Genomic DNA, 20,290 nt, shown 5'->3' with positions numbered 1-20,290 from the left:
CCCTGCGGACCCCGCGCGGCCGCGCGCCCCTCCCCCCGGGCCGCCGCGCGCCGCCGACCGCGTGTGCGGCGGGGTCCCTCCCCTCTCCGGCGGCCGCGTGCGCTCGGGCCCGCACGCCGTTGTTCCGTCCCCCCCGGCCCGCTCCCTTCCGCGTGTACCCTGAGGGCGCGGCGCGCCGCCTACGCAGGCCCGTGTGGGCCGGACGCTTCCCCTTCCCTCACGTGCTCCCCGCCCCGCAGCCGCGCCCGCCCGCTGAGGCCCGCGCCTGCCCACGGGCCTCTCCGCCGCCCCGAGCTCACCCACGTGTGCCGCGGGGCCCGTGCGCGGCCTCGGAAGAGAGAGGCTGTCAGGGGGTCTCTGGCCGCTGCGGAGCGCATGCGGGGCCGGGTGCCCCAGCGTGGCGGGTCTAAGAAAGGACGTCTGGTAATCGTGCGTTTTTTGTTTTTGTGTGTGTGTGTGTGTTTTTTCCCTCCAGCAACGAAGGTTTTGGGAACAGTAAAATGGTTCAATGTAAGAAACGGATATGGTTTCATCAACAGGTGAGATGACCGCTACCGTAGTCTCGGTCCTACCTTTTCGCTTGCTCTGCTCCTTGGGCAGGCCCTGCGGGCTTGGAAGGGGTTAAGCAGGGGTAGCTTGTTCCTTCTGGTGGGGTAGTGAGGTTTTGTTTTCCTTGAAGACTGAAGGGATCAGGGATTTGGAGATGGTCTTTTGTTTTGCAGCTAGATATTAATTTAAAGCTAAGTGAAGAGGCTGCTTCTGGTACAGAGCAATTTAAAAGGCGAGCGCAGTGGACGAGCCAACTCTCAACAGTTAGGGCAAACTCAGGTAACCAGGATCTAGTGTGATTCTCTGAGGTGCATTTTTATCCCTGTCACGTTAGTGAAATTGGTATTGAAAAATGTGATGTGATCCACTGGATTAGTACGTGGGGATTATTTCTAAGTGGTTAGCCTTTGGAGGTAACAAGAGTTGACAGTGCAGTAGGGGAGGTCTTGTCATCTTGACTGCTAAGGTTATATCGCCTTTGTTTAACGTTTCAGTGTATGATGTCTTGAGGGCCTTGGAGAAATTTCACATTAGAACTACAATTTCTGTTTGTTCCTGTAGTGGCCTCTGGAAGAAACTACCCTTTTCCCTTTCTCAGGTTTTTTATTTCTCCTACTTTTTTGTTCTCATCTTTAGGATTAGTCCTTTGAGTCGTTTGTAGCAGTAGTGATGATAGCGTGCAGTTTTCGTACACCGTACTCTTCTTCATGGTCTCCCTTGTGAGCCGGGCATCATTTCCAAGATGGCTGCCAAGCAAGGCTACTAGTGCAGTTGCATAGGGGTGTAGGGCATGGTGTGTGCTCGTAGCACGTTGGCCTTACAGGTGGGATACCTTCATCTCCTCCGCGTTTTCTTACATTCTTGTTTCAGAAGGCATTAAACAACTAGAAAAGAACACCTAAGAGTAGGAAATAATACTGAATGTTTGTGTAATGGACACTACTGCAAGAAACCAAGTGGGCAAGATCAAGCTTAAAGACAGACATAATTGGCTGATGAACAACCTTTCATTACTCAACCGTAAAATATTGTGGAAATGCTCAAAAGCAAAAGAGATTGTAAGCATTTGATGGTCTGTTTTCCACGTTTGCAGTTGTGGGGAAATAATTTTGTTTCTTCCAAAATCTTTGGGGAATTTTCCATCTGTTATTAACACTTTTTGTGACAGGTCAGAGCTACGTTTTTTCCTCAGTTTTTTGATAATTGGTTACTAGTGATGAAGAGAATGCATGGGTGCTTATATTTGACCACTTTTTAGCTGCTCTCTGAATGTTAGCATTTCAGTTATTATTTCCATCTTACCCTGATTCCTGATTCTCTTTAGTGGTCTATACCTTAAACCAATAGTTCTCAAATTAAAGTATGCTTAGTACCTTGGAAGGGTGTTAAAAATGCAAATTCCTGAGTTCTTCCCAGCCTAGGTTCTTTGGTTCTGGGGTACATTTTTAACAAGAATTCCAAGCGATTATGTCTTGTGGGCCATTCCTTGAAAAATAATGCTTCTAATTTTTGACTCAGTGTAATGCTGGTATATACATTAGAAGGGAATGTAATGTGCAGCGTTTTCTGTGGTTGGATTGTAGTTTGTGTACTTTTGAAAGTGTATGCGCGTGCCTTATTTTTGCTATATTTTGTTAAATGGACAGAGGTTATGATTTTTTAAGTGAACAGTTTCTATCCAAGGGTAAAAGTAGTTTATTTACATATTCTAAGTTTTTTTTATTTCATGAGATGCCATTCCTTGAGTATCTTTATTCCAACCTGCAATTAACCCAATTGGTAGTGCTCCAGGGCAAGTTAAATGTAGATTGACTTTCGATGATCCTTCACTTGGACTATCCTAACCTCAACTATTTTGTCAAGTTAACCGGTTTAAATGTGCTTTGTGTTTCTAAACTGGTTTCAATGATTGTAAGACTTTCAAGTCACTGTAAAATGTGACTATAATAAGTCCAAGAGAGGTTTACCTTGATGAAGGGAAAATGTAGGTCTTAAAGAACTATAGTCTGGAAGTTTGCAAGTTGGTTGGGTATGTAGACAGGGGTGGAGGTACCTGGCTGTCGATTGGGAGGGGGTGGGTAGACCCTGCTGCTGTGTAAGGGAGAGGATGTAGTCTTTGGGATGATGGCTGTGACTCTAATTTTAACCTTGGGAGTTCTGTGAGTTATAATCTAGGTTCTTCAGATTTTTATAATTAAAATTGAAGGTATTTTTATGTAAACTTTTTTACTGTTGAAGAATGTATTTTCATTGTAAATATTGTGATCTAAATTATTGCCCATGAAAATAATGTTAGTTTTGTAAGGATTATATTTAAAAGCGTTTTCTTCTGGTGGTTTTATTGTACAAAAGGCATAAGAGCTTTTAAAACATCAAACGTTTGGCAGCTTTTGTTAGGCTGCAGAATCTAGGAATGGTGAGAAATTCATGGTTAGTCTTCCTGTGCTGTCTTGAACAATAATTGGATTATGTGACTAAGAGGGGTTTGTTGAACACCACCACCACCCCCCCCCCCCCCCCCCCCCCAGTTTCTTTTCAGTTTATTATGAAAAACTTCACTCAAAACTGTTGGAAGATGTCATTAGAAGGATGCCGCAGGGGTCAGTGGTTTCAGGGTTTGGTTCTTTGCTTTTTAAATCGGGAAACCTGATTTTTGTCTTTTGCTTCCAGCTGTTGAGGATTAATCCATGCTCACCAAACTCATGAAAAGTTACCATGAGTCGGTAACAATGGGACATGCATCTTTCATAGTGACAACAAGAGAAATACTCTGACTCTGTTCTCCAGAGTACTTAAAAATGCTTAATTAATCATCCTAGGGTTTGGTGGTGAGCGAGGGATTTGGAGCAAAGAGGATCCAGTAGGGCAGAGGGCACAAACTGGTGACCTCCTAGCTGAATCTACCCCCAGATGTTTTGTTTGGACAATAGTGTTTTAAAAAGGATTAGAAATAATTACTGACACTTAGGGAGATAATACCCAGATTTTCAAGTTATCTTTTTTTAAGATCTGAATTTTAGCTTTGGGGCCTGAAGTCCATGTAAATAAAAATCAGCTGGCCATGAGTATTATTACAACTTTCAAATAAGGCATACATTTTTTTTCTTTACCGCAATATGACAGGTTGGGTTTTCTCCTGTTGTTGACTTCCCTTCCTGCTTCGCTTCTGTGTATGCATTTGAATATATTACCTGTGGTCTAGGAAGATGTATGATAAACCAAGCCAAGGAAGGACTTAGCTATCTCTCTTTAGCAAAAATACTGAAGTTGTGGTTATCAAGTTTAGTCTCTCTTCTAGGGATTCCATGTGTATGTAACTGATGAAGGTGACTTCCTTCACACAGTGATGGCACATAAAAGTAGCTAATATTTCTCAAACACAACACCAGGAACTATTGTAAATGCTTTAGGTGAACTAAACTGTTTAATTTTTAAAATCTTTGAGGTGTAGATACTATTCTGAAGACAGAGGTTGAGTGATTTGCCCTAGGAAACAGTAAGTGGCAGAGGTAGGTTTTGAACTGTTTTCTTACTGTGGATTTTGTTCATTAGCTGCTGTTCTACTGTCCCTGAAAATACAGGCCCTTAGTCCTCTTCAATTTGGTTGGTGTCCACAAAGTTACAGGTAATTTCTTAGTGTGGCTATTCTTAGCCATTGAAAGGCTGTTTTCCTAAGTGATACCCAGCATGTCACTGGAGCTCCTATATGTGCTCACTATTAGTTCCCTGGATTTTAAAAGCTTTCTGCTTTGCACTGCCTGTTTCATGTAGTTTGGTATTGGCTATAATAGTCCCAGTTTAGTGTGCAGATTGGCTTTAACAATTAAAAAGGACTTGCTTAATAGTCAGTATTGGGATGCAGTTGAGGAATTAAAAGAGAGAGCCTTTGACCCTTATTTCTTGGATCTTTTCACTCCGTCTTTGTATGACCTGCAAGCTAAGAATGGGTTTTACCTTTTGAAGGGTTATTTAGGAATATGTGACAGTCTGTGACCTTACGTGGTCTAAAATATTTACTGCCTGGTTCTTGGATTTTAAAATGTGTAGACTTATGGAAAAATGATTGCCAAGTCTTTTGGGCTATTGAAAATCAGACTGAAGTTGATTACGCACAGTAAGGTCTATCTAAATCATAGAAGACACGGGTAGTCTGTAATATAACTAAATGCTGTGGCACTAAGAAGACTGTGCTACTAAGGCAGGATGGGTGGATGGAAGCATAAAATATGATACCTAAATAGTCCTTAGGTCATGATGTATCATTGGCAGTCTCGAAAAAGCAGTTATTGGTTGTGGAGGGGGGATTTGTTTTGATTTCAGAACTGAGGCTTTTCAGACAATGGCTTTGTATACAAGGCACTTGAGGATTAATTTACATGCTGGTTGGGTTAGTTGCTCATCTTAAGTTGGCCAGAAGTCATCCTTGTTCACCAAGTCACTGATAATGTAAAAGCTTTTCATCTTAAGTCTAGAGAATGAATGTATTCACGTGCTGGTTTTTTTTTATGACTATAGAATTAATAATTTGTGCAATTGAGCAATTTAAGTTGTTAAAAGGGCATGGTGTAGTAATCTGCAGCAAGGTAATAGAGCGTTTAGTTATGGATAGATGAACTTATGTATGTTAGGTTTCATTTAAGGCAGTGCTGTGGATTGGCGCAAAAAAGTTTCCTGAAATTTTAGGACATTTTTTTTTTTTTTTTTAATTTTTTTTTTTTAACGCTTATTTATTTTTGAGACAGAGAGAGACAGAGCATGAACAGGGGAGGGGCAGAGAGAGGGAGACACAGAATCTGAAACAGGCTCCAGGCTCTGAGCTGTCAGCACAGAGCCTGATGCGGGGCTCGAACTCACGGACTGTGAGATCGTGACCTGAGCCGAAGTCGGCCGCTTAACTGACTGAGCCACCCAGGTGCCCCATGAAATTTTAGGACATCTTAAAACACTTTAATCTGGATAAATTTAGTAGTATAGGAGTTTAGTGCTAGCTACATGTTTTTGCCTTCATTGTGCTGCATTAGTAACTTTTAAGAGACTTGTGTTTATAAATCCCAGCAGTATTTCTCTTTAGCATTTTCCCAATTTAAAAACGGTAGCCTCTTTTTTTTTTTCTTCAGCTGCTCGCTATCTGTGATTCCTTTTTTCCTTGAAGTCAGTACTGTGTCCTCATTTGCTGAATAAGGACAATACTAGTTAAGAGTGAGAAAACCTAAGAGGAGGGGTTTTTGTGAAAAATTTTCAGTATAAATAATGCCCTTAATAACAGCAAGAGGTGGAGTAGAAGAATACAGCAGAGAGCATACATCTGAGTGCAGAACAGGACTGTGTGCTATATGGAATGACACTGTTGTAATATTGTAGGCCTGTGCTGTCTATACAGTAACTATTAGACTTGTATGGAAGTGTAGTTAGTGCATGCATCTGAGAGACTGAATTATTTTTAACTTGAATTTTAAAACATACCCAATTTAGTGTTTGTTTTGAACCACTTTCTTTTGCACAGCTTGCATTTGTGAACCTACTTTGCAGAAGTGTAAAACATAGAGCAGATTATGAAGGCTTAGTATGAAAAAAGAAATGTAAAATACTTGGCATTTTTAATAATTGATTTGTACGTGTTTAAATGCAAAACTCGTTTTATCTGTTTTTACTTTTTTTATTGTGACTACTGGAAAATAAACTTAGGTACAGATTTCCCCATGTTGCCCAAAAGTAGTGCATTTCTGTGAAACCTTTCATGAAAGTGAAGTGGTGTAAAAGTTAAAGTGAACTTTTAGGTAACTAGGCAAACCTGTATTTATTTAGCTTGCATTTGATTTCTTTTGGACAGCAGTACTAGGCACTGAACAGCAAGTAGAATAATTGCCTCAAGTGGCAGCAGTAAGGAAGGGTTGAGGTTTGATTATATTGTGGCCTGTAGGTAAGTGTTTTATCCCCACTATGCGTATAAGGTAACTTGCCCCAGATCATGTAGTTAGTAATGGAATAGCCAGAATTCTAGCCTTGGCTCCAATGGTTCTAGTAAGGAGTTCTAAACCACTGCTCTATGTATATTGCCTGCTCTTCTCTCCTCTTCACCCTCTCTGATCAGTAGGACTTAACGTACTATATAGTGTGTGGAAAACAATACTTGGTAATTCTGCTGCATTGCATTGAATGTGGTGGCCTTCTAGGTTGAAATCCTAGGATAGACCATGTCCTATTTTTGTTACTGTTGTTAGCCTAGTGCCTAGCTAGCTAGTTAGCCTGTTAAAGGGATGCATAAACTAGTCTGCCCTGCCCATAGTCTTCCACCCTCAGTAAAGTACGGTAAAGACAGAAAGAAGTGTACCTTTTAGTTCTCGTGGATAATACCGCAAAAGGTAAGTAAGGTGCAGTCCTGGGGATGTCTCTCTGTTCCTTCCTTATTATGTTAGTAACAGCTAAAAGTTTCAAACATACTTCTTGATGATCCATTTTGGTCAGCTTATTTTAATTGCTGCTTTTCCCTCTTTGGTAAGCTCTCTCTATATAGTAGCCGTGAGCATGCATTATTTCCCAGTGTTACTGTAGATAGGGGTCTACTCCACAGCGATTTGTATGACTTGTGAGGCCAAAATGGTTTTTACATTAGGGGAGGGGATATGTAGCAGAGCCTTGGTCTATTTACAGGGAATAATTTGTAGAGTGGGGTTAATGATGGTGCCTACCTTGGGTTGTGAGGATTGGATGGTATGTATAGTTAAAGCACTTGGGACAGTATCTGGAACCTAAATCCCTCAGTAAGGTATGCCTTAGACCTGTGTCTAAGGTTTTCCCGTTTTGCAGGTGGAGATACAGTAGAAGGGGAGGCAGCTTTCCAAGGTTGCACAGCTAATAGTGGAATGAGAACTAAAGATTGGATTTTCTTTTAGCAGTACCTTGAATTTGTGCACAGTCACTTAATAAGTTGCAACTAGATTGATTTGGTGCATCCAAACTGTAGTATTCTATCTTGGCTAAAACTGCATTTTTTGAGCTGTCAAATTTCTTCCTAAAATCAGATGCACTTTGGCCATGGTAATTCCCCTAACAGGCCGGTTTGTTGTCAAAAGAGTGAGTGCTGTTGTTGGCACCACACCAGTTAATGAGCCCATATTGGTTTCCACATATCTTTGTACCTGCAGAATATGTTAAGCTGTCTTCCAAGGGACAGCATTGTGTATATTGCCTACCTTGTACTGTTTTTAGGAAGATATGTTCTAACTAGATAAGTCATTTTGGTAAATTTTTTAATTCCTTTTACAACCTTGAAGTAAAACTGTAGATAAATTTTTATTGCAGTGCATAGTATATTCTGTATGTGCATAGTTACTTGCAGCTATATTAGAAGACATGATGAATAGTCAGTGCCACCACAAATACTGATTGATCAAAGAAATGATGTATTGGCTACCCAGATATGCAGGTCGCATTATCAGTAATGAAAACTTCTTTCCACGGAAGTTGCATTTTTAGTAAATTCAGTGCATGTTAAAACAATGTAAAATACCAGATTCAAAACTCAAATATACTGGGGTGCCTAGGTGGCTGAGTCGGTTAAGTGTCCGGCTTCACCTCAGGTCATGATCTCACGGTTTGTGGGTTCGAGCTCCACATAAGGCTCTGTGCTGTCAGGTCAGCTCAGTCTGGATCCTGCTTTAGATTCTGTGTCTCCTCTCTCTGCCCCTCCCCGATCACACTCTGTCTGTCTCTCTGTCTCTCTCTCAAAAATAAGTAAACATTAAAAAAGATTTAAAAAACCCCTCAAATGTACTTACATGAAAGTCTAGTAGGGTACCAAATAATTCTTTACCTAGTTCTCTAGTGCCTGACACCCTTCACCCCAGTTATGGCAAATAGTGCCCATCTTTGGAACAACTTTAAATGACCTGTGGTGGTCAGCACTGCCCCTGTTGAGAGTTCCTGTTCTAGACTTTCCTACTCTACTAGTTTTTCATTGTACTTCTTCTGAGGGCCCTAGGGTTCAAAATTAAAGGGTTCGCTATTAAAGATCTTAATAGTGATGGCTATGGAATTGTTTGTAGGATGCCTGAGGACCTATTTGACAGATGGGCATTTTGGCAACCATAATTCCCTAGGTGTTCCTAATATTCAACTAGCTTATAGAGGTCAATTTTCGGTCACCTGCCTTGAGTAGCTTTTGCAGTGTTCTGCATTTGTGTGTAGGTTTTTCTTCTAAAAATTTAAAATTTTGTTCCCATAAATTAAATGTCCTCATGCTACGTGGGTTCTTTGGCGCGCAGCATTTGTTGCTCCATGGTTCAACAGGAAGCCAACAGTCAGTAAGCCAGTCAGTCTACTTCACTGTAACCTTTGTTCCTTTTGTCATTAAACATTAGAACTGTTTTTAAGCCCATTCACTCTGATCTACCTGACAAAATGAAGAGGGTAGGAGGAGGTCAAAAAAGATCTGGAAATCTATTTCTCCTGTGGTGTTTACTTACAATATCACTGCCTTCACTCCAGCGTCCTAGGTGAAAAGCTAAAAGCTCATTCTCCTATTTTCCTCTCACTTCCAAAATCCACTTGTTCATAAAAATTTCCCCTGCTTTTACCTCAAGAAAGACACCTCAAATACTCTCCCTCACATAGGCTTCCATCAATCCTGGTCTGGGCTTCTGGAATAGTTTTTTATAACTAACTGGGCTTCTCTTGTATCTGAAATTTTCATAGTTGCTACTAGGTTTTAATATTTGATGATGTTATGCCATATTCCTCTACTCAAAAAAGCCTTTGCTGGCTCCTCTGCCTACATAATTTAGCTCTTGTTCTTTCCCTCCTCCACAGCCATATTCCTCATGACCCAGCCAGTTTGAACTCTTCTTGCATTGAGTTTGCTAGTTGCTGGTTTACCCATGTCCATGACCTCCTTTCTGTCTACCTCGGGAACATCTTTCTCATTTCCGTTAACTTCTTTAAGACTTAAGGCAAATGTTGTCTCCTTTAAAGTCCTGAAGCAGGTATTTTCAACCATATTTCTTTAGCACAGTTTAACTAGACATTTAATGATTGTTGCAAAATGGTGTCTGATAAGAAGTTAAAGGGGTTGTGTGCTAGTAGGAAACTCATTCATCTTCACCTCCTTAGTTCTCCAGCACAATGCTTGCCTGCTTGCCACAGGAATGATGGGGGTATTGATGGCATCCATGTTTGTACCTCATTGTGGTCTTTTGTTTTTCTTTAAGAGCAGTTTTAGGTGCATGACAAAACTGAGCAGAAAATAGATTTTCCATGTACTCTGTGCTCATGCATGCAGCCCCCCCAACAGGGTCGACTCCTGCACGACCTCCACCTGCACTATCCACCACAGTAGTGACATTTGTTAAAATCAACAACCTTACATTGACGTGTTGTCACATCACCCAAAACCCATAGTTTACATTGGTACTCATTCTCGGTCTAGTACATTCTGTGAGGGTTTTTTAGGAGTCACCTTTATGACCTCGAGGAGATCTTGGAAATTGGAAATGGTGAGGAGGAACTGAGAAGGAAGCTAGTAATTAATGGAATGAGCTATATTTTTGGTCTCCTACTTAAATTAGTAACAGTGCTCTTAGGAGTAACAGTGGGGTGTGCTGGAACATTGTTTATGTTTAGTAGGATAAGTGTGACAGTTGCTAGTCACACCTTAATGGCTTAGTAGGTCACACTTGGACTTTTTTAAATCCTACAGTAGTAACGTTACAACTGTTGGTAATCTCTTGGTCTTAAAAAATGAAACAAAGCAAAACTTTCTGCTTTAAATTTTCTAATGGCTGTATGGCATCCAGAAAGTCCAAGTGATGATAGGAAAAATGGGGGCGGGGGGAGATGTACAGAGAACCAAGCTTATGCTTAATCTTTGGTAACATGAAATGTATTCCATTTTCTGACTTGTTCAACTTGGTTCTGTCTTGTAGGAATGACACCAAGGAAGATGTATTTGTACACCAGGTGAGTGCTTGTGTGAATGTTTACAATTCTGGTTTTAAGGGTTGTGAGAAGGGATGCATGTTTTCTCAACTATTGTTCCTTACAAAAAGGTTATTCTATCCAACCACCAAACAATTTAGTTCCCACAGGAAGTGCTAAAATGTATACATTGAAATATTGTATTGGCAGCTCACTTAATTAAAATAGGTGTATCTCAGATGGGTATTTTGTTAATAGTAGTTTTTAAATGATGAAGTCTGCTCAATTCATACTAAATTTTTAAACCCAATTTCAGAGGAAGAAAAAAAATCTCCCATTAACCTAAACTTGAACTAATAATGCTATAAATACACACAAAACAAAAAAACACAAAAACTTTGGTGAGGTGTTTGCAAATGCTGCTAGGTTTTATCTCTGTGGTGGGACAAAATCACAATAATCATGGGGGAGAAGTAGGACTAAGCTGCAAAACCTATAAATTTGAAGTGAATGCGGGGGGGAAAAAAAAACTAGCAAAGTAGCCTAGGTCCCTCTGTTTATGTTAAAACACTTTGAATAGGAATTACCTTCGGAGAATTTTGTTCTGGCTTGAAAAATTTAAGAGTCCTTAGTTTAGGGTTGAGGTGAAAAGGCGGTGTGGCAAAGTTGGTAATTACTCATTAAATAATTTTTAGATTGGCTTCAGTGTTCTGTGGGTAAAAAACTAACACAGGATTAGGTGCTACAATGCTAAACTTTGACAAGTACATTTAAGAAAACTACTTTGGAAAATGCGCATTGAGGAATTTTATTAAAGCCACTGCCAAGTAAACACTAGTATCTCGAACTTAAGTACATCATGGGCTCCGTTGGACTTCATTATCTTCACAGGTGTGCTGTGGGTAGGAAAAACACATTTGTATGTGTGTACTTGAAGTTTTTTCACTAAGACTATTGAAGTATTATCAGCTTGTATTGAAAATCACTTTAAGAACTTTTTAGCCACTTTATCTTTTTATCCAGACATCAAAAGACATAGTTGGTTTTCACACTCACTGTTAATCAGGCAGGTGTGAGCTTGGATGGCAGCATACTTCTTAGGAAGAGCTGTCTGAGGTTGGTACTTTGTCACCTTCTGAGGTATCCTATGCAGCATTCAGTGGCAATCAAGGGGGGAGCCAGATCAATTTCTTGAATATCCAAAGCCCTATCAGATAATCTCAGGGTCAAATATATAAGAATGGAAACAAATGTTCTAAACATAGGGGCCCCTGGCTGGCTCAGTCAGAAGAGCATATAATTCTTGATCTCGAGCTCATGGGTTCCAGCCCCATGTTGGGTGTACAGATTACTAAAAATAAGTAAATAAACTTCAAAAAACAAATGCTAAACATAAATATGGGACTGTTCAATGTTACTTTGAAAACAAGTGTTTAATAAAATTGAATGCCAACGCCTTTGTGTTCTTAATTTCCCTTCACATGTTCAAAAGAATATGCATAATTAGAAACAGGAGACAGCAAGGCTGGTCAGTCTTGTTACTTGTCAGCAACATTAAAGAGTTTGGGGAAATTGGGGTGTTTTGAAGATGCTGACTGAAAGAAGTTTTGAGATTATAATTCTCCATACTTCTGCTATCCCCTATGACTGCAGGTAATTGAGAGTTGGCTATATATGGAAGGTATGAAAACTTTGTGACAGTTTAGATGACAGATGAGCTCAATTATTTGGCTGAACGCATGTCACCCACTTGGTACTGACCCACAGGTGTCACCAATATGCTTTCCTCTTTATTTTGGAAGTGGTTTCAACATTTAGTTGTTTCTTGGGACTTTGGATGCTCAGGTCTTAGTGTATCTGGGAGACTGTAGTTCTGGGCAACTTAGCTTAATTGGCTTCAGCTTTGTTGGTTGTCCTGCCTCCTATGGAATGGAAATGCATGAGTGATCCCGTAATGGATACCGCTGTGATGTAGTAGAATGAACATGGGATTTGGAATCCCAAGACCTGGATTTAGAAAAGTCCATACTTTGCGAAGTGCCACTTAGCTGTGTGACCTTGGGCAAGTCACCTAAGTTTTTTTAAAGCCTGTTTAATTGTCTGTAAAAAGGGAGTAGTAATAACCTCACGTCATTTGTCATAATGAGTTTGAGTAACACATGAAAGAACTTTATTAAGTAGTACATTCAAATGTGAGGTGTTACTCTTCCCCTTTTACTTTGTTGTAGCAGCAGTCTAGAGAACAAGTAACAATGTGAGATTTCTTGTATTCTGAGGAGGTAATAACTGACTATCCCACACGGTCAGATAATGTAAAGAGTGGCGCATAGTCAATACATGTGAATTGCATTTCCATTGAAGTATTATCACAGAGCGCTTGGAAGGGATTTTGGTTGACATTTGTAATTGAGTTTGATACGGTTAACACAGGGACAAAGTTGGTTTGGTCAACTTTGAAGCATGCAAAACTAAACTCGCCTGTCATCTAAACTGGCCCTGTGTGGGGCTAGCTTCTACTATTAAGTGCAGTCTTTGGGGGATAGATGGATATCCTCATTCTGTCTAAAGCTACATACGATGCTTTTGCAAAAAGCGTGTAAATACATATATATATATATTGTTGTGTCTTGAGTGTTAAATTACTTGTTTTAGTTTGGAAAATAGTGGTAAAATGCTGGGGCCTTGTAAGTTTAGAGTATTTTGGTTGAGGTTGGGGGTAGCATTGGTCCCTGTTTTCCTAAATTTATTGACGGTTTGGTCTTATTTAAAGCTAATATTAAGTGTATATCCAAGCTAAAATAATATTGACTCTGGTACATTTTGAATGAAAAAGCACATTATTCTCCCCTGTTAATCTATTTTTGGAATGTGATATTACTAGACTGCCATAAAGAAGAATAACCCCAGGAAGTACCTTCGCAGTGTAGGAGATGGAGAGACTGTGGAGTTTGATGTTGTTGAAGGAGAAAAGGTGAGGATGCTTTTTGTGTAAAGGTTTGACTTCAGTATGGAAATATTTTGGAGATCTCATCCGTTAGGATGGTGGCTCTAATGTGGATGGATGGGTCAGGTGACCACATGAACACAGGTGCATCAAGCCTTATGTGCTGGCTGCAGTTAGAGGGCAATCTCTTCAGAACAGTGAGGAACTGATACTTAATCATTTCTATGCACCCCTGGCCACATAGACCCTTTATTTGCTTTGTGTAAATTTTGTTAAGTGTACTTAATTCTGTTGTCACTGTCAATATATGATGGCTTTTGTAGGGTGCGGAGGCAGCAAATGTTACAGGCCCTGGTGGAGTTCCAGTGCAAGGCAGTAAATATGCAGCAGACCGTAACCATTATAGACGCTATCCACGTCGCAGGGGTCCTCCACGCAATTACCAGCAGAACTACCAGAATAGTGAGAGTGGGGAAAAGAACGAGGGATCGGAGAGTGCTCCCGAAGGCCAGGCCCAACAGCGCCGGCCCTACCGCAGGCGACGGTTCCCACCTTACTACATGCGGAGACCCTATGGGCGTCGACCACAGTATTCCAACCCTCCTGTGCAGGGAGAAGTGATGGAAGTAAGTTTTCACCGAAAAAAGTAAAAGAATGAACAGCATGCAAAAACTTTGAATAAGTCTGCGTTTTAAGCATATTGTGAGTGTCTTCTCCTATCTGTATTGGAGCAGTTAATCTAATGGGAAGCATTTTTTTGATTCCTAATAAAAACCCAAAAGATTAACTTATAATATAATTACAGTTAGATGATTTCTTTATTTTTAACTCCTGTATGCAGACTTTGGATTTGTCTGATGGGGTTCATTTACTGTTACTGATTGAGTCAGCTTGATTGTCTTTCCAGGGTGCTGACAACCAGGGTGCAGGAGAACAAGGTAGACCAGTGAGACAGAATATGTATCGGGGTTATAGACCACGATTCCGCAGGTATGGTTTGTGTTAAATTTCTCAAGCATGTGTTAGGACTCAGCAGCATCATAATTCTCCTGCAGCCTTTTTGAGTCATTTATTTGTTAACACTTAACATTTTCTTTCATCAGATGCCTAAGAGGTGAACCTGAAGTCAGTTATCTTTGAGAATGTGTTCTTTGCATCTTCTTGCTGGTACTCATTAAAAACAGCTTGTATAGATGAGGTCTACTTTATATGATTGTGTCCCCCCCCCCCCCTTTGTAATAAGGGTGTACGGAATTCAGTTTTTCTGTCCTTGCACAGGTAAGAGAATAGTTCAACCTGTATTCTATTACATGTTTTAAGACCTTCATTAGGAGGGAGAAAGGTAAAGGTAAGCATTGCCTTTCAAGCGTTAGAGGAATATCTGAACTGTACCTTAACGTAAATGAGGAATCGATAGCGTAACCTCTTGAGATGGTATAATTTTCCATTAATCACGTCTCAATTGAGGGTTTTTTGTCACCCTTAAATTGCAAAATAAAATCACCCAGTAGAGTATAGAGTAATTGGAGAAGCGTTTCATGAGCCAGATGTGTTTGTTTAGTATATAAATATGGTAGTCCTCTTTGAGGCAGTATGCCCAGTCTGTCCCACAGTGGGTGGATAGAATGGTGTAACAGGTACTTTTTAGGGCTCTTTTTTTTTATTAAAGCATTGAGTCTCTAGGTGTGATCCTATAACTAACAGTTTACTCAAGGCAATACAGTAATAACTCTTAACTAATGATGACTTATATAGCAACTTTAACCGTTGATGCCTAAGTAAGCTTTAAGAAACAAATTCCTTACTATAAAAAGTATCTAAAATACAATATAGAAGTCTTCAAAATACATTGTGATTCTAATTTCTATTAAAGAGGTTTCTGACAACACCACCACCCCAATCTTTTGTGTACTTCAACAGAGATGGAATACTGAAGCTTTAGAAACTAGGGAACCCAGCTGAGATTACCCTATCTGCATCAGTATATATGCATTGAGAGTTTTGCAGTAGCCAGTGTCTATAACGTATTCTTGTTTCCATTGATGTATGTTGTGTCCTGAGTTTTTAATTCATGAAAATAGCCTGGAGCTCTAGCTGGTTCATTTAAAATCTCCACCAGGAGTTTGTTAGCTGTGTGTTGGATGTTGGAGATAGATGGTGTTTCCCTGTTGAGTGTGGAAGATTATTTTTGATGCTGACAGATGAGCTTTGTTGATCTTGAACTCAGCTACTGTTCAAAGTAGTTTTAAGCCAACACAAAGATACCTTGTTGAAATACTGCAAATGATATCACAATGTCATTTTTCAAAGTGATCAGTGTTTTTAAGATTGGTCTAAAATAGGCTCTCGTGGCAGTTTCCATTATATCCAAGAGTGCCAACAGCAGAAAACTTGGTTTGCCTTTTTGTTAAGCTATAAAGCTGCTTAAGTTTTCTGCCTAGCTTTATTGGTGTCTTTAAAAAATAGCCTGTGAGTTTTTATTGTTGAGTGCTTTGGTTTTACTGTTTGCCTTTTAATTAGACGTAATAGTCTTCATTTGGTGGATAGACGGGTTGACAGAGCCACATACGATGCATGGGGTTAAAATCCTGATTAGTGTAGGTTCCAGGGCAAATTGAAAGATCTAAGGCAAGTATAGCAGTTTCACTGAGGAGACAAATGAAGTGGCAAGAAGGGAGAAGTGGCATCAAGAAAGTGTTTTTGAGAAGTAAGGGCACTACTATAGGCTGGAAAATTCAGTAGAAGACAATTGTCAGGAAAGTGAGTGTAGAACCATCTTCAGATAGGGTAGGATTTTGTCCACACTTAAGGGGTGGGCCCTTTGTTAGGAACCCTCGGTATTTTATGTGTAAGAAGCCCGAGTATGTGGGTATGATGTGTTAGTGGCATCAAAAGGAGGGGTCAGTGAAGAGGTGTGAGGAGTTTGGGCCAAAGATGTGGGATTATCTCAAGAAGAGAAATCAGGAAAATCAAATAATAGAATAAGGGTCACAAATTTAAAGTGGGGCCAACCAATGTGGTTGTGTTTTCCAGCCATTTTCGAGCAGCAGGCTCAGGTTGAGCAGAGTTTAATTTGTCCTACATTTGTTGATCCAAATGAAGAACCTGGGGTTGGGATTGGTTATGCTTAATTAATGGTCAGCTTTTTTACTTGGGTAAAAGGGGAGACAAATATTAAGGGAGATTGGGAGATAGAATAATTGTAGCATCACTGGATTATAAATTCTCATGGAAATAAAGAATGGACGAACAAGAAGGAATTAAACTAGGAAAATCGGAAAGGGTGTTTGGAGAATGGAATACTTGGAAATTGAGAGAACCCAAATAGAAGAAAACTGGATAGGAGGTAAAGAACTTAAATACCCTACCCAGGTTATTTGGGGCTGTCAGGATAACGATAACAGGAAAAGGATAGTAAATGGAACATAACCTAACCTAAGATGTGAAAGCTTGGGGTTTTAGAAAGAAATGGGGAAAACTGACTTAGAAGCCACAGTGATAGGTGTAGAGCAGCCACTCTTGAAGACTTCAGGGGAGAGCTAGAGCTAGAGCAGTTTTGCCTAAGACTTGCAGCGAGGTCCCAAAACTGGGGGGGGGGGATTAGAACCCATGATGACCAATATGTATAAAAGACATGATACTAATCTTGATGTTTTTGAGGTGATGTAATGTATGGATGGAGGAAAGGCCAAGAAAACCTCACTGGTTTCTAACACTTCTAGTTATCAGCTGAAGAAATTCTCATCTTTTCTTTGGTGATAGAAGTGTTGATAATTTCTTTGATCCTGATCACCTTAAATTTCAGGCCATTGACCATAATATTGCTATAGTGTAAACTTGAACTTTGTTTTCTCAGTGTATAGCTCTGGATTTTAGTAGTATAGTCACATAGTTATGCAACCATTACCACTATCTCTTAATTCCAGACGTTTTCACCCACCTCCCGCCAAAAAATACCCTTGCATCCGTTAGCAGTCACTCATTTCCTTTTTCCCTGTACCCCAGCCCCTGGCTACCACCAATTTCTGTCTGGATTTGCCTGTTTTGCACATCTCATGAATGGGATCATAGATTTGTATGTCTGCCCTCTTTCACTTTAGCATATTTTTTAAGATTCATCCATGTTGTGGCATGTAGGATTTAATTCCTTTTCATGGGTAAATCAAGGTCCACTGTATGGATATCCTATTTGTTTCTTCAGCAGTCAGCTGATAGGCACTTGGATTGTTTCCACACTTTTGTTAATGTGAATATTGTAATCATAAAATAGATATTTTCTTGGGTATAGACCACTGAGTGGAGTTGATTGCTGGGTCACATAGTAACTCTAACAATTTGAAGAATTGCTGGACTATTTTCCAAAGCTGCTACACCATTCTTATATTCCTGCCAGCAGTGTGTGGGTTTCCAGTTTCTCCCTATCTTCACCAACACTGGTTATGCCTCTGATCTTTTGATTATGGCCATCCTGGTGGGTATGAAGTGGTCTCTTACGGTTTTGATTTGCCTTTCCTTAATGACTGATGGTGGCTGTGTGCTTTTGATTTCTTTTGAGAGAACATCTTGTCTTTGATTTTGATTTCCTGCCTTTTTAGCAAGTGCTCATCTATCTGTAAAGGGTTAGTGGCACTTGTTCCCAAACCTGATTACCATGAAGCCCATTTAAAATGACCTCATCCAAGTGTCTGTGGTGTGCCATTTTTAGTCAGCTCATGATTTACTCACTGTATCATCTATTAAAAAGTTAGAATTTGCTGGTCCATTAAAACCAGTTTTAAACTCTCATCTTCTAGTTTACACTTCCAAATCCTTGCACTAAACCCTCTCATTCAGTTTGTGAAATGCGAACCAAGTTTTGCACTTCTCATTTTTGATAAACAGGCCAGATATGGTGTTTAGTTGTCTGAACCAAGTGATAAACATTGGTGGGTGGGTTAAAGAAAGCGTGAAGGTTTTCTGATTGCAGTTTTGGCACAATGTTCATTCCAGGGGTCCTCCTCGCCAAAGACAGCCTAGAGAGGACGGCAATGAAGAAGATAAGGAAAATCAAGGAGATGAGACCCAAGGTCAGCAGCCACCTCAACGTCGGTACCGCCGTAACTTCAATTACCGACGCAGACGCCCAGAAAACCCTAAACCACAAGATGGCAAAGAGACAAAAGCAGCCGATCCACCAGCTGAGAATTCGTCCGCTCCCGAGGCTGAGCAGGGCGGGGCTGAGTAAATGCCGGCTTACCATCTCTACCATCATCCGGGTAAGTAAGCTTAGATGGCCTCTGGCTTCTGAGCAGTCATGCGTGGGGTCCATTAATGCAATAGAAAGATAAGCCATTGTGACTTAGGGTGTCTTCACCCATATTAATTTTCTAATTCCCTAAATACGCAGTTTTGGTAGTGGCAGGTATCAGGGCCATACTTAGCCTCTCGCCCACCTCAGTTCTGACACTTAGAGGCCTAAGTATTTCTTGAATATTAATTAGAGCCTTTGTCAACTGTTCTGAATGAATTCTGTGATTTTACCAGTAAGCTGAGGAAAGTCTTGCTAACTTTATTTACCCTAAGAAGTATGATGGTTGCGTTGTGTTTCTTCTCAAAAAGAGGTGGGATAGCTACTAGAATTCACAACCTGTGTGGTGATGAGCAATATAGTCTCTTTGGGGAAAGTGGCAGTTTTGACATCATACCAGTTCCAATATTAAAGGATTCCTTTGCATTCAGCCTTTTACTTGATACTCAGAGGCATGTAATTGTCTCTGTTTTGTTCCGGAATTGTCATTTTCAGCCAGTAATGCTTTTGTTTTTTTCCCCTCTATTATTTTGTGGTAAAAAGTGGTAAAGGGGAGAAGGCATGCTCTAGCATCCAATAACTGGACTCATGCCTGCATTATTTTCCCCTCTGAATGGCAAAAGGTCATTCAGAACTTACAAGTAGCCATTCTTGTCACAGCATTGTCAGCCCCCTGTTGGAAAATCAGTGTCTTGGAATAAACATAGATTTGTTAATGCCTTCCTACTTAGCTAGTGTGATCTGGAGCAATTTGGTGTGTACTAAAAGAATGTTGTAGACGATGTAGTGCGAGATGATCTTAAATTTATTTATTTATTTTCTACAGTTTAGTCATCCAACAAGAAGAAATGAATATGAAATTCCAGCAATAAGAAATGAACAAAAGATTGGAGCTGAAGACCTTAAGTGCTTGCTTTTTGCCCATTGACCAGATAACTAGAACTATCTGCATTATCTATGCAGCATGGGGTTTTTATTATTTTTACCTAAAGATGTCTCTTTTTGGTAATGACAAACGTGTTTTTTAAAAAAAAAGAAAAAAAAAGCCTGGTTTTTCTCAATACACCTTTAAAGGTTTTTAAATTGTTTCATATCTGGTCAAGTTGAGATTTTTAAGAACCTCATTTTTAATTTGTAATAAAAGTTTACAACTTGATTTTTTCAAAAAAGTCAACAAATGGCAAGCACCTGTTAATAAAGGTCTTAAATAATTGTCTTTGTGTATATTTCTGTCTTGTCTTATTTTAGTTTGTAAGTCCTTAGCTAGCTTAGATGATACTGGTAATTATTACTCAGGGAAATTTCCTTAAAACATGTAGTTCTTTAAGGGAGAGTATTTATTTTGACAACTTGGCCATTTTCCTTCTTGTAAGATTCCTTTGGCTGTGGGGGGCAGTGGTAAAGGGGAGAGGGCATGCTCCAGCATCCAATAACTGGACTCGTGCCTGCAAGCCACTTATTTCTGGCCTTTTGGAAAGTTATTTTACCCTGCCAGTTGAAGATACCCACCTTAAGAGTTACCATATACCTGCCACAGAGCCTATTGTGCTCAGTAAAGAGGTTCAGCTCCTGTGTGAGGTTGACTGAAGATGGTAACA

General features: G+C 40.0%; 1 protein-coding gene across 2 annotated transcripts in view; it reads left to right on the top strand.

Annotated features, from left to right (window-relative positions):
- The window catches only part of YBX1 (Y-box binding protein 1), a 20,713-nt gene extending 809 nt beyond the window's left edge, over positions 1-19,904 (top strand). Inside the window, exons 2-8 of one of the 2 annotated variants that reach the window (XM_049617380.1) lie at positions 476-539; positions 10,470-10,503; positions 13,343-13,432; positions 13,729-14,031; positions 14,313-14,395; positions 18,395-18,660; positions 19,519-19,904. In XM_049617380.1, the coding sequence (XP_049473337.1) occupies positions 476-539; positions 10,470-10,503; positions 13,343-13,432; positions 13,729-14,031; positions 14,313-14,395; positions 18,395-18,629 (809 nt within the window). In that variant the 3' untranslated portion in view covers positions 18,630-18,660; positions 19,519-19,904. The remainder of the gene's footprint in view (positions 1-475; positions 540-10,469; positions 10,504-13,342; positions 13,433-13,728; positions 14,032-14,312; positions 14,396-18,394; positions 18,661-19,518) is intronic. The other variant, XM_049617381.1, reaches the window with a different exon arrangement.
- The last annotated feature ends 386 nt before the right edge of the window (positions 19,905-20,290 follow it).

The sequence above is a fragment of the Panthera uncia genome (assembly GCF_023721935.1).
Source record: "Panthera uncia isolate 11264 chromosome C1 unlocalized genomic scaffold, Puncia_PCG_1.0 HiC_scaffold_4, whole genome shotgun sequence".
NCBI classification, from domain to species: domain Eukaryota; kingdom Metazoa; phylum Chordata; class Mammalia; order Carnivora; family Felidae; genus Panthera; species Panthera uncia.
This window is presented reverse-complemented; position numbering and strand designations above follow the sequence as displayed.